At 40.5% G+C, this 13569-nt stretch overlaps 2 protein-coding genes across 2 annotated transcripts; one reads left to right on the forward strand and one right to left on the reverse strand.

Annotated features, from left to right (window-relative positions):
- Nucleotides 1-2085: 2085 nt before the first annotated feature.
- fkbp9 (FKBP prolyl isomerase 9) lies at nt 2086-7310 on the reverse strand. Its single transcript, XM_080859611.1, has 10 exons — nt 6875-7310; nt 6440-6585; nt 5305-5494; nt 5020-5165; nt 4289-4478; nt 3829-3974; nt 3448-3634; nt 3154-3299; nt 2701-2864; nt 2086-2392 (listed from the first exon to the last, which is right to left on the reverse strand). The coding sequence occupies exons 1-10, from the start codon at nt 7075-7077 to the stop codon at nt 2216-2218; spliced, it is 1695 nt and encodes a 564-aa protein (XP_080715737.1). The 5' UTR covers nt 7078-7310; the 3' UTR covers nt 2086-2215.
- A 428-nt stretch (nt 7311-7738) lies between these two features.
- crtap (cartilage associated protein) lies at nt 7739-12778 on the forward strand. Its single transcript, XM_080859626.1, has 7 exons — nt 7739-8216; nt 8338-8487; nt 9331-9502; nt 9831-9959; nt 10426-10571; nt 11012-11095; nt 12123-12778. Exons 1-7 carry the CDS (start codon nt 7749-7751, stop codon nt 12174-12176), a joined length of 1203 nt encoding a protein of 400 aa, XP_080715752.1. The 5' UTR covers nt 7739-7748; the 3' UTR covers nt 12177-12778.
- The last annotated feature ends 791 nt before the right edge of the window (nt 12779-13569 follow it).

Here is a 13569-nt window from a genome sequence, read left to right on the forward strand (position 1 = left end):
TCGTTCGTTGAGCGTGAGCTACGTTGAATTCTGCTGCATTTTGAGGCTGTTTTATGCTCAAGCTTAGCCTACGTAACGCTAAATAATGGAAGAAACAATCAACGGAGTTTCTGCTCAGGCTCACATTTAAAAATGCTTGCCTTTTATAAGGGCACAAGATGTCGCAAACTTTTATCATGCAGTTCTTGACAAACTCCCTCGGTAAAGGTATCACTACATACTTCTTTACAGTCTTCAGTGCAGACCGGTGTGCTCTGTAATTTTGTGCAACTTCTGCAAAAACTAGTTCCTGTAATGACATTTCTTTTCTTCACGTTTGATCTGAGGTCAAGTGTTTTGTATTTGTACCTAGGGTTGTGTAGGGAGTATCACTGCTAACACTAGTCTTCAGCACAAACTAGCATAACTAGTTCAAGTGTTGTTGTTTTTGTACCTAGGGTTGTGTAGGGAATATCACTGCTAACACTAGTCTCCCTCACAAACTATTACAACACCACATTCTCTGATTTTGTGGAACTAGTTCCTGTAATGGTATTTATCATACTTTGAAGTTTAAGGGTAACACAGACCGACAGATGTGATATAGTAAAGGAGCTTATGTTTAACTTCACATTTTTGTATAATTAAATGTGCAACTAAGTTACAAATAAATGTAAAATAAAATAATTGTTCTCTTGTATTTCATAACCACTTTGTCTTACCTAATGGCAAAAGATAGCTTTCAATGTGTTGTGCTTATACACTTTTAAATAGACAGTAGTATTTTCATCTTATATCAGTTGATTGACCCCGAGCTTTGATGTGAAAATGATAAAAGGCCATTAGAACCATAATTCATTAAGGTACTTTTACTTTTAATACTTAAGTATATTTGAAGGCAAATACTTTTATACTTCTACTTAAGTGGAAATTCAAAGTGCATACTTCTACTTTTACTGGAGTAATATTTTACACCAGGTATCTATACTTTCACTTAAGTACATAGTTAGTGTACATCGTCCACCACTGGGTATTACAAACAATTCACCCACACACTAAATGGGACACTGAGATAAGCTTTGTGCAACATAGCAGACAGGTTCAAATGTTCTGCAAGTATTCCTCATTTTTAGATTGTGTCTGAGAGAAAGGGTTTAAACACATTTGTATACATTGTAGAAATGCACTGCTTGACATGGTTATACATCCATGGTGTGCGTTGTAGTTTAAATTAAAGAACAGAGAGCGGAACCAACAAATCTCAAAAGTGCTATTAGAAGTGATGTAACACAATGGTAAGGTTGAAGGTAAAGAAACACTGGACTACTTTAACCAAATATGATTGATCACTGTGATTTCCCATCATTAAATACACACATGTGTGTAGAGATCTGTCCTTGTCATGACCATATCCACTCTTTGCATATGAAATGAGACACACTATCATCATGGTTAAGGAAACACCAGGAGTTCAACTTGTACAACTTTAGATTTCATGATTATTCATGGCAACATAGTCTCTTGTGTTCTCTTATGTGTGAATCTCCAATGTGGATAAAGATTGGTGTAGGCCAACCTGTAAAGTGGTCCCATAGGGGTTGTATTCACCCTTGATTCTATATATTCACATTTCAGCAGCAAACAGCTGCTACAAAAATGCATTGGTCGCTGACACTGTTTAAGCACACAGCACTACAATGTGAATAGCCTTGCATATGAATGAAGCCTATTTAAATGTTCACTACAATATGCTTAAGGATTTCATATAACCCTAATATTCTTTAACCACATCAAATGAAGACCTTGTGGAATGGCAATGAAAATTTGAGTTTTTATGACCTTACTTTTCCACCGGTCTTCAAGATGGTAGCAATAACAATAGACCCGAATGGTCCTTTCAGATGCTCACATATCAGGGGACATCCTTAGGTTTCCTTTGGAAGTATAACCAGTTTAGATCATTGTTAATCATATATTGGATATTAATGGCACCACACACAGTACAGAACAAATAGACATACAAGTACCCTTTAGGGGTTTTGAAATTATTTATTATAAAAGAGCACTCTAACAAGCAAAGGCATATCTGCACCACACACTCTCTGTTGCTAATTTTCAGACACCCACACACACATAGATACACACGTACACACAAACACACATCTGTTACCTCTTACACCCTGACACACAACCACAGGCATCTGTTCATAAACCCCATGTTAATCACTGGACCCTCTCATAGCTCGTCATGGTTGGGTTCATCTGCCTTCAGTTTAAACTCAGCCTCTGTAATGTGTCCATCTTTGTTGCGGTCCTGATTTGTGAACATGTTCTCAATGAGTCGGTGAGGATCGAAGCCAGGAGCCAGTCGTCCATTACCTTCATTCACCTGTTTAAGGATGTAGTCTGAGAACTAGACACACAAACACAAACAAATACATTTGAGTGTACAGGTGAGACATGTTTTGGACAAAGACCTAACACAAAACTGAAATGATCATTTGTAACTATTTAAATGGTTGTGTTTCATAAAATATCCTGTAAAATATATGAAATATGGACACTCTTGCAGAACTCTTCCATGTCTTATTGATCTCTTACCTTTATGCATCACCTTAATCAACCCTAGCTATCTCTAAACATACTCAACAGACAAGTATTCATACTTTACTCTCATTTAAATAATATAAACAGTGGATGGATTTAGGAGAGAAGATGTACCTCGCTGGGCTCGATTTTGCCATCCTTGTCCTTGTCCATCTCCACATAGAGGTCTGGAGAGACATCATTATTCCACACGTACATGTAGCCCTCAGGAAGGCCCTCCTCCATCTCAATCATCTCAACGTCAAAAACGAGCACAGCACTGCCTGGAACTTCTCCTTCTACACACACACAGACATAGTGTTTGAGTAGGACCATCAAGGTGCTCATTGTGTGGGTGAATGATTGGAAATGTTATTGAAATTAAAGTGTGGTAAAAAGTTAAGGAATGCCATACAAACAGCTGACTATTATCACTAAGTAAACATTGATCTGGCCCAAATATGTATTTACCACATACACTCTGGATTTATGGAGTAGAAGAGTTTGGATGAAGGATAAATCTGGGCTTGCCCACTATTTTCTTGTGGGCCAGTGTGGATTTGCATATGTGTGCATTGTAAATCTTACCCACTCCCCTCTCTCCATAGCCGAGGTGTGGGGGGATGACGAGGCGTCGTCTCTCTCCCACACACATTCCAACCAGACCTTGCTCCATGCCAATAACCACTTGGCCAGCTCCCAGAACCACATTATATGTCTTCCCATAGCGGTAACTACACATGGAGATAAAATCACACATCAATTAATGGCCAGGATGGAAAACCAGCTACCGCTACCACAATGCATCACTGGAGCTACAGGCAGGAACTACAGGACATGCATTGACGGACAAACTTTACAGTGTGTTTCTGTGCAACTTACGTAGAGTCTATGTCTGTGCCATCCAGTAAACTGGCATTGTAGTGGTATTTGACAAAGTCTCCATTTTTAGATGTAGGCGAGCAGGCCTCGGGCTTCTTAGTGGTGACCTCCACTGTGTCAGATGGGTTGTGGAAATCGATCACATGAACATCGAACACCAGAACGGCTGAGCCTGGGATCTTTGTGCCTGAGAGGAAGGGTGGTTGCATTATGTTGGATAGGGTAACCAAACCAGTAATCAGTTATTCCTTCTCTATACACACACACACACACACACACACACACACACACACACACACACACACACACACACACACACACACACAGACACACACACACACACACATAATTCCACTCTCTCTCTCTCTCTTAAATGCATACCTGATCCCTCCTCTCCATAAGCAAGATGAGGAGGAATGGTGACTCTTCTCCTCTCTCCAATACAAACACCAAGCAGTCCTGTGTCCATTCCGCTTATGACATAGCCCTTTCCCACATATGTGTCGTAAGTGCGATTCCTCGAATAACTACACACACAAACACACACACATGATGGTTGGATGGATAGGTAAGAGATTACTTGTATCAATCACTCACAATATTTTATTATGTGCCTCTGTTCTCAATAAAGACCTAAATAGTGAGTCTAGGTATTGTATACACATCATAGATGGATTGAAAATCCTGAATCATACGACAAAGGTTTGATAAATGATCAAATAGTAATTTTCAGAGAATATCTCAAATAGCACATCCTATACATTTCGCATATTACACATCTATAAGTTGATAATTCATCCCAAAAAATAAGAGACTGTGCCAACAAAGTTGAACAAATTACCTTGAGTCGAAAAAGGTTCCGTCCAGAAGGGATCCATTGTAATGGTACCTCATGAAGTCACCAACAACACTCTTACGTGGACAAGGGTCTGGGAGATGCTGAACCTCAACAGCGATCTCATCCTTCGGGTTGTGAAGATCCAAAAGCACCACATCAAATACCAGTGAGGCCTGAGGAGGAATGTCACTACCTAGTGATATGTAAAGAGACCGCAAGTAAGAGACAAAGTTAGCAAACATGGTCATGGTTCTTGAACTGTCCTGAGAATCCTAGTCTTGATATCTGAACAATATAAGACACTTGTCTATTGTGTCTCAACTTCTACATCTCTGAATAGCCTTAGCCACATTTTACCAAGTAGTAAAGGCAGTAATAGTTCCAACTACTGTAAAATGCTATGCAACTCCCCAAAATTCACAGAAGGATTTAAATATGAAAGATGCATGGAAGATGAAAATGACCTTTCACACAAGTACAGAAAAGCTGAGGGAATAGAAGACAGTGGTACAGGAGGTAGAGAAGTCGTTTAGTAATCAGAAGGTTACTACTGCGATTCCCTGTCGAAGCGTCCTTGAGCAAGTACCCCTAATTGCTCCTGATGTGCAAAGTGCCATCAGTGTAAAATGCGTATACATACATCCTTGTAAGTCGCTTTGGATAAAAGCGTCTGCTAAATGTCGAAATGTAACTGATGCAAATGTGCCTGTAGTTCTGAGCCCATTAGTGCTCACCATCTCCATTCTCCCCATAGCCAAGTGATGGGGGCATGGTGACGATGCGCCTCTCGCCGACACACATTCCCAGAAGCCCCTGGTCCATCCCAGCAATCAGCCAACCAATTCCCACATATGTGTCATATGTACGCATACGTGTGTGACTGCAAGGCAATAGACAAAAGGAAGTGTAAACATCTCATTTGAAAGATTACGAAAAAAGCATTCCATATCAAACCCAAAAAAAGCATTATAACTGTTACGGTGTGAAACAGTTTTTATTCCATGGAGTGTTTTTGTCACCTTGAATCGAACAGAGTTCCATCCAGAAGGGTTCCATTGTAGTGATACCGTACATAATCTGACACCTGCACCTGGCGGTCACAGTTTTCTGGCCTGTGGTAGGTGTTAATCTGGACCTGATCTTCAGAGCTCCAGATGTCCAGCAGTAGCACATCAAAATGCAGCACCGAATTTGGGGGGATGACATCACCTATGTTACCAGAACACAATTATTTGTATTAAATGTGGTTTGAATCCCATTTCACAGACTTGGAATCTTATTCAGCATTATAAGGCCTACATGAATCACAACATTGGCTGCAACATTTTCCAACTGATTTTGAGTTGCACTTCAAATAAGCATTATAGACTTTTGTTTAAATATAATGAGCTAACTAGCAAACAGCCAACAGACTTGGCTTGCAATTACAAAACTTTGGTGGAACCCCAAAATATGTTTTGGGGGGGGTCCCCATCCAGAGCCCCAAACTACAGGGCAAATGGCCTGGATGGCTATTGGGATCGACTGGTGAGTTTATCAGCCCTTCACATAGCTGTTTATGACTTAAATTCATTTTAGGATGTTATTCATTTAAAAGATGTGGATTGAATATAACATTCTAGGTTTGAGACCTGATATCAATGGAGCTAGGAAAATAACTTATTGCAGCTGAGATTGCATATTTTCACTGCCATAAGTTGTCACAGTGACAGTTGTAAGTCATAATTAGACTTCATGTTTTAAAAGCAACCTTATATGTTAGTCTATTAGCATTTTTCACCGCAGAAAAGCTATTGTATCCATATATTTGGGTTCGGATCGAAACAGTCTGGACATCAGAAGTCCCACCCACAAAAGTGCCACGGGTCCTCTGATGCAGGAGAAACGACCAACCACTACTGTTGCTTTTGCCTAACCCAGTGTTAACATTCTGTGGTTGGATGTTTTGTAAGTCAGTCAGATGTCTCTTTTATAGCCCTGGGCTGCTGTTTGGCCATCTTCGGTTACAGTGCGCAAGTCTAAACTTCGCACTGAAAGTTGGTGAAGTTCAGTTTGCATTCAGCTCCTGGGCTGCTAGACACATGCTGTGCATGTATGATATTCATGAACGCTCATAAAAGCATGCTCACATTACGACACACAAACACCAATTACCGTATCCATCTTTGCCGTATGCCAAATGTGGAGGTATTTTCACAAGTCGTCGTTCATTCACGCACATTCCCACCAGAGCCTTATCCATCCCAGCGATAAGTTGCCTCCGGCCCACAAACACGTTATAGGTGGAGCCACGGTCATAGCTGCCACATACACATCAGGGGACACACAGGAATAATAGAGAGAGAGTGAACACTGTTAGCCAGACCTACATTACTGCAACATGCACCACCAAAACCCTTTATCAATTAGGATAACCAACCCAATCGTGCATGCACAGGATGATCCATTTGATAAAGTCACAGGAACAGTCTTGTACAGGTACCCTTACAAACTAAATAAACTCCGTTCTGCTTGCGTGGCCACTTGGAGAAAAGTTGTGGGGAAGAAATACATTTTGAGAATGATTGAGAAAGAGAGATATTTTCTAACCTGGAGTCGAACTTCTTCCCGTCTGGAAACATGCCGTTATAATGATACCTAACATAATCTCCGGTCTTAACTGCGCGCAGGCATTGCTCTGGACTAAAAGTTTTTTCAATAATAATGTCATCGGTCGGTACCGGCGGGGCATTACACGTAACAAAAGCTACGAGAAACGGCAATAAAAACATCTTGTGTGTAATCGTTATCATCTTCCAGATCCAAGTGAGGTGGGATGGATTACCGGCGGCGCCTGATCTCCTCCTTCTTGCAGAGATTTCCTACAGTGTGACCTACCTAATAAACTTTCCCCGTTTTCTCTCTCTACCGTTTTCGTAGATACTACGTCGTTTACCCAGAGGCGTAAATCAAATATGTGGACGTGGAACTTTGCCTGCAAGACTGCACAGAGCACCCTTCCCAAGTTCTTTTTAGCGTGTTAGGACCAAAAACTTTACTCTGCTTGCCATAGGCTGATCGAAAATGTATTTACTAAGGCGGGGTTAATGGGGGTTTTCAGCTATCCGGAAAAGGGTGGCCAAATGGAAGGCGTTCCACGTGGCGTAGGAGGAGGGGTGCTGGTGCACGCCCCTCCCTTGACGTAGACTTATTATGGGCCTATGTGGTGGAAAAAAATCTAACAGAACGCTATAAATGGACACATATGAACAAACACATTGCCATCCCTTGTAATACTGACAGGTCATATTAGGCTTGTTCACTGAAAAAATAACACAACCAAACCATACCGTTATTCTTCCTATCCTAAAGCCAGCGTTACCCTGCCTGTCCATCTGGGCCGCGCCCCTGGAGACGTGGAAAGTTTGCAGGCGGGACTTACCAACCTTAGACAATCTCGTACGAACTCTCTGCGGAAAGCATCATGGTGTCGCGACTGTCCATGATGCAGATCGCTTTGTTCTGTATTGTGCTTTCCCCTATATGTATACTTGTAAGTGCGCAGTATGAAAAATATAGTTTCCGAAGTTTTCCACGTCACGAGTTGATGCCACTGGACTCCGCATACAGGCACGCGCTGGATCAGTACAGTGGAGAAAAGTGGACGGAGACCGTGGAGTTTATGGAGGTGAGTCTACGACTCTATAGACTGCTACGGGACAGCGAGGCCTTCTGCAACCTAAATTGTAGCTCCGTGCGACTCGATCATGAGGACAACTTCGTCGAATTCCCAGAACTTCACGCGTTTGGAAACGTTATGAAGCGCGCACAGTGTCTGAAGCGATGTAAGCAGGGTTTACCTGCATTCCGACAGGCGCTACCCAGCCGAGAAACTGTGGAGGAGTTCGAGAGACGCGACCCATACAAATACCTGCAGTTTGCCTACTTTAAGGTAAGGATGAGGAGACCCTTACAGTTTCTCCATAACAGTTTTTGTGTGAGAAGTTGTTTACTTTTCAAACGATTGTCTGTATGTTTTTTCATACAATACTGTATTACATTTGTGTGTGTAGAGTGATAACCTTCCAAAGGCCGTATCAGCCGCGCATACATTCCTGCTGAAGCATCCTGACGACGAGATGATGAAGAGGAACATGGCATACTACAAGAGCCTGCCTGGTGCTGAGGAACATCTCAGAGACCTGGAGAGCAAGTCTTATGAGGTGGATATAATGTACATGAATGCACACATTGTATAACATGTTGCCAACACATGAAGAATTTAAGGCACATTGACTAGACAAGATACAGCAAGTCCACACATTACATGTGCCTTTGTGCTCAGTAGTGGAAATGGACAGATTTATGTGAAGGGTGTAAAGAAACTGTCTATCTCAAATAGATCTTAAATAAGATGACTTTATGATAGTGAGTCTGACTATTTATTAGTAATGTACAAATAAATAGCCATATTTTGGTTCTATGCCTTTCGCCACCTGTACCACACAGTTTTTGTTAGTTCGGAGGGGAAAGAATGCATAGGGATGAATTACCCTATAGGGTGCATGTGGTTGCATATGTTTTAAGTTGTGTATACTTAGACCTTAAGATCTTACTAGACGTTATAGATTCAAGCAATTACGTTGTACGTGTAGGCTATGAGAAGAGTTTTGTAATTTGCCATTATCTGTAGAATATACTGATTTGCCCTTATCTATGGAGTACGCTAATTTGCTAAAACAAATCGTGTCCAAAACTCTGAACAGAGCCTTTAGATGTGAATTACTGGGTGAACATTGACTGGTATTGTGGTCTGCCTCTTTAAAGTCTTAGTTGTTCTGTTCATTAGTTTTCTTCTTTTTTCTCCCAATTAGGTTGGGTGTGTGTTTGTGATGATATGCTGTATATATACATATTAAATTATTATATTTAAATCCGAGCTCAAAGAGAGACCACACTGCTCCAAACTCTGCGACCTGTGACATATTATTAGTGTAAAACCTAGGATGCCTTCCACGCCGGCATGTTGTATTTTATGTGTGTGTTCCGTGTGATTTGTTTTTTAGACCCTGTTTGTGCGTGCAGTGCGGGCATTCAACGGGGATAACTTCCGTACGTCTGTCTCTGATATGGAGCTGGCTCTGAGGGACTTCATTAAAGTCTATGATGAGTGCCTGGCAGCCTCTGAGGGGGCCAGAGAGATTAAAGACTTCAAGGACTTCTTCCCCTCTATTGCAGGTGAGCATGTTCAGTATTGCAGTGTCTTGCACTACACTTTTATTTGCATGCATTAGAGTTCCAGTGTCCACCTGTAAATGTTTCTTTGAGGTTATGGGTTTTTCGGTTGTGCAGTTTAAGGTGTTGTGTCTTTAAGACACTTAACTTCATACTAGAATATAGTAATGTTGATGATAATGTTTATGCTTATATCTGGGTATCTTTGAATAATCCTCACTCATTTGCATATAGTGTTTCAGCTGGGGTCAATTTCTGATGGGCATATTTATCTGTAATGTTAAAAACTCAGTTTTTTTTTTTTTACCTTTGTCTTGATCTCACACCCCAGCTCATTATACCGAGGTACTGGAGAGGAAGGTGCGCTGTGAGGTTGAATTGAGCCCAGTGGTGGGTGGTTTCGTGGTTGAGAAGTTTGTGGCAACCATGTACCATTACCTGCAATTTGCCTACTATAAGTGTAAGTCACAAATGCTTTCTTTTTTGTCTTTAATGTGTGGTAAAAATGTGAAAATAATGCACAGTATGGTTATGTGCTCAAATGATCTATGTCATGGTGTGATAAGTGTATGATATGGTATACAGTCAAACTATGAATCAAAATTACTAGCACAATCTTACAAAATATCAAGATCAGAGAATATGTTGCACAAAAAAGTAACTATAAGTATATAAGTATAAGTATATATACGTAGGTAGAACTAGATATGTACCCCCTGGGCTGAATGTTATACTTTGTCTCTGTTTGCCACACAAAGTCTCTGAACTGGCTGAACAGCTGAGTGACATCTCAAGTATCTGTTGCTCACCAAAAGATATACCAAAAACTCTCTCTTATTTACTTTCAATAGTGGAATTGAATGAACTTATACTGTATTTTTAAACTCTCTATGATGTTTGATTCTTTTCTCTGTTTGTGTGTTCAGTGGATGATCTTAAAAATGCAGTGCCTTGTGCCGTGAGTTATCTTCTATTTGATCCTGAGGATGAGGTGATGAAGAATAACGTGATCTACTACCAGTACCACCGGAGCAAATGGGAGCTCGCTGATGATGACTTCCAGCCACGAGCGGTAAGATGCCTTATTCTGACCCCATGCCACTGTCTCACTCCCCAGGATATATGACCACACTGAACATGGGATAGACTCAACTGTCACCACACCACAGGATCCCACCTTGCCCCAATAGTTGTGGGTTTTGTCAGTAGGCTTTTTGCAGTCTTTAGTGACTTGATGCTTAGTGGCTTTCATTATGTTGTACTTTCTTTAAGTTCTGTGCCGTGTTGTGCAGGGCAGTGTTGAGTCCCCTGATCCACTGTGACAATTTTGAGCCCCTACAAAGTCAGTGCTATTTAATGTGTGTATACACATGAAGATTTGTACGTGGGTGGTCGATTCTTCATGAGGTCAACTTGTGTAGGTTTAGGTTGTGTGTCTCATATAGTGCCTGTGTAAGTTTGGCATGAAAGTGAAATTAATCTGAACTGAAATGATTTTCCGTGTTTGTACAGGAGGCAGTGCGAATTCATAATCAAACCGCAATGCAGACAGAGATGTTTGAGTTCGCTCGTCAAAAACTACTGGATGATGATGAGGTCAGTGACATCACTTCCCCCTACCTCCACCCCTATGCATAGAAATGTTCTTTATCAGGCAATGATTCTTTAACAGGAAATGGTTCTTTAAAGGCAATAGTTCTTTAACAGGCAATGGTTCTTTAAAGGCAATAGTTCTTTAACAGGCAATGGTTCTTTAAAGGCAATAGTTCTTTAACAGGCAATGGTTCTTTAAAGGCAATAGTTCTTTAACAGGCAATGGTTCTTTAAAGGCAATAGTTCTTTAACAGGCAATAGTTCTTTAACTGGCAATGGTTAATAGTGCCAAGGCTAAGGGAGTAGCTCTGCATTTTGTATTTATTCCAACTTCACCTCATAAACAGTTCAATGGTTCAGTAGTTCAGTAGTAGTGACAAAAGTTCAATGTTTTGTCTAAATTAGTTCAATGACACAAAGTCATATTTCCTCAAATTACCATATACTAAAAACAAATAAGAGCAAATAAACACACAGAAATGACCGAACAGATCTCAGAATCATGGAATGAAATGAAAATAATAATGAATTGGTGACAAATACACTATAATTTGAGTCATTTAAAGTTTGAAATATCCTCTTTTGAGAGTATTTTGTCCGCATAGGTTATTCCTAGCAATCGACCAGTAGGTGGAGTTTGGATGAAGCTCTGGCAGTAGCTTATAACAATTTCACCAACACCAATCCTGCTCCTAGTTTTCCAAAAATGTATTCCCTTGGTTTAAATGCAACGTTTTTAATATTCATATTCTTCCTGTTTACATTTGATGCACGACTGTAATTGGTTTGTTATGTCTGTTATTCATACATGCAGTGCACACTTCAAGAACTTCCCATTATTAATCTTTCATTGAGTTCATTGCTTGAGGGTTTGCTAGTGCATCTGTAATGGTAAAACTTTGTGATAGCATTGATGTTAAGCTTGTTTGGGAGAGGTGTTTTTATGCTAGAAAGTTAGACTTGCTGCTCACGTGCCAGTACGCATATGTCCAAAGGTGTGTATAATGTGCATCTTCTGTCTCTCTCTCAGGGTGAGGTGATGGAGTTTCTAGATGATGAGTTGCTGGATTCTGAAGATAAATAATATATATTTAGTAAACTGAAAAATCAAACCGTCTACCAGCACACTGTTATACTGAATCCCAGACACACAGACACACAGACGCACACAGGCACACAGGCACACAGGCACACAGGCACACAGGCACACAGACACACAGACACACAGACACACAGACACACAGACACACAGACACACAGACACACAGACACACAGACACACAGACACACAGACACACAGACACACAGACACACAGACACACAGACACACAGACACACAGACACACAGACACACAGACACACAGACACACTGCATTAGCCGCACGCTCACTATCATACTGACAGTGACTGAAAAATTGTGAAATGAATCCTGCAGCATTTTGCAGCTAAACGTAGGCACACATGTATACATCATACTGATGCACTACTATTCCAAAATCAGGTGCCATTAACATCCACAAATGAATATGCACCCTCCGCATGGTCTTAATTAAGGCTTCAGTTCTAATGGGGGGATAGCAGAGATCTTTATTAATTGTTTTAGAGAGCCAGAGTTTCTTTGATAATTTTTTATCTTTTGGTGTGCCTTTTTATGATGCCAATGCTGAAGACATTGAAATTATTCTATGTTCCTCCTTCTGTGTCATTTTAAGTGAAAGTCTGTTCTGTGATGTACATTGTTAAAATAAAAGATGTTTGTTAAAGTCTTATGGATGATTATTGTAGAATAATGGCGTATGCAGAGCTAGCCTTACTCTGGGATGACGTTTATCTTAAACATATGCAACTGTGGTACTTTCACAGTATATCATTTACCTTAAGAATAGGGTAACTTTTGTAAAGCAGTTAACAGCAATTAATCAGATTAACCCATGGCCAAAAATGTATTGGTCAAAAGTGTTGCCTTACTGATTACAAAAAAATGTTTATTTGAAAGTCTTGAAAGCTAGTCTAGAAATTTCTGTTTACCTTTTGCTGGCATTATGTGCCTCACATTACACAGCTTTTGAACTATTTGGTCCTCAAACACGAACTTAATCTGTAATTCAATCTGAGTAAGACAGTATGCTGTTGTGGCAGTAAATTCTTTTGATTCCATTGTCATTCCCCAGTGGCTTTACTACATCTATGATTACTTTACTGCATCTATGATTAGTTTAGCCGTGTGGCTAAGGGGCGGGTCCTAGTGCACTGGTGTCCGTCTGGGACAACAATGAGCCCCTGCCAGTGTCCACACACACACACACAATTTCTCACATAGCTCTTTTGGAAGGGTCTTCTATAGCCATAGAAAGTAGAGGATGTATGGTGTATTGAAAATACGTAGTACATAGAGGCATAACAATCTTACCTCAAATGCAGGTCCAGAGCAGTATGCTATTCCAAATGTCCAAGTTTCCAAAGCAGATTTTGATATC

Source organism: Sprattus sprattus, assembly GCF_963457725.1.
Source record: "Sprattus sprattus genome assembly, chromosome: 20".
Lineage (NCBI taxonomy): Eukaryota > Metazoa > Chordata > Actinopteri > Clupeiformes > Clupeidae > Sprattus > Sprattus sprattus.

Excerpts from the sequence above, each read along its gene's own strand:
- fkbp9 (XM_080859611.1), bottom strand. The coding sequence starts at position 7,077 with ATGATAACGATTACACACAAGATGTTTTTATTGCCGTTTCTCGTAGCT. Across the intron at positions 3,975-4,288 it reads GGAACCTTTTTCGACTCAAG|TTATTCGAGGAATCGCACTT; the intron begins GTAATTTGTTCA and ends TTGTGTGTGTAG. Across the intron at positions 2,865-3,153 it reads CTATGGAGAGAGGGGAGTGG|AAGGAGAAGTTCCAGGCAGT; the intron begins GTAAGATTTACA and ends GTGTGTGTGTAG.
- crtap (XM_080859626.1), top strand. The coding sequence starts at position 7,749 with ATGGTGTCGCGACTGTCCATGATGCAGATCGCTTTGTTCTGTATTGTG. Across the intron at positions 9,960-10,425 it reads GCAATTTGCCTACTATAAGT|TGGATGATCTTAAAAATGCA; the intron begins GTAAGTCACAAA and ends TTGTGTGTTCAG. Across the intron at positions 11,096-12,122 it reads AACTACTGGATGATGATGAG|GGTGAGGTGATGGAGTTTCT; the intron begins GTCAGTGACATC and ends TCTCTCTCTCAG.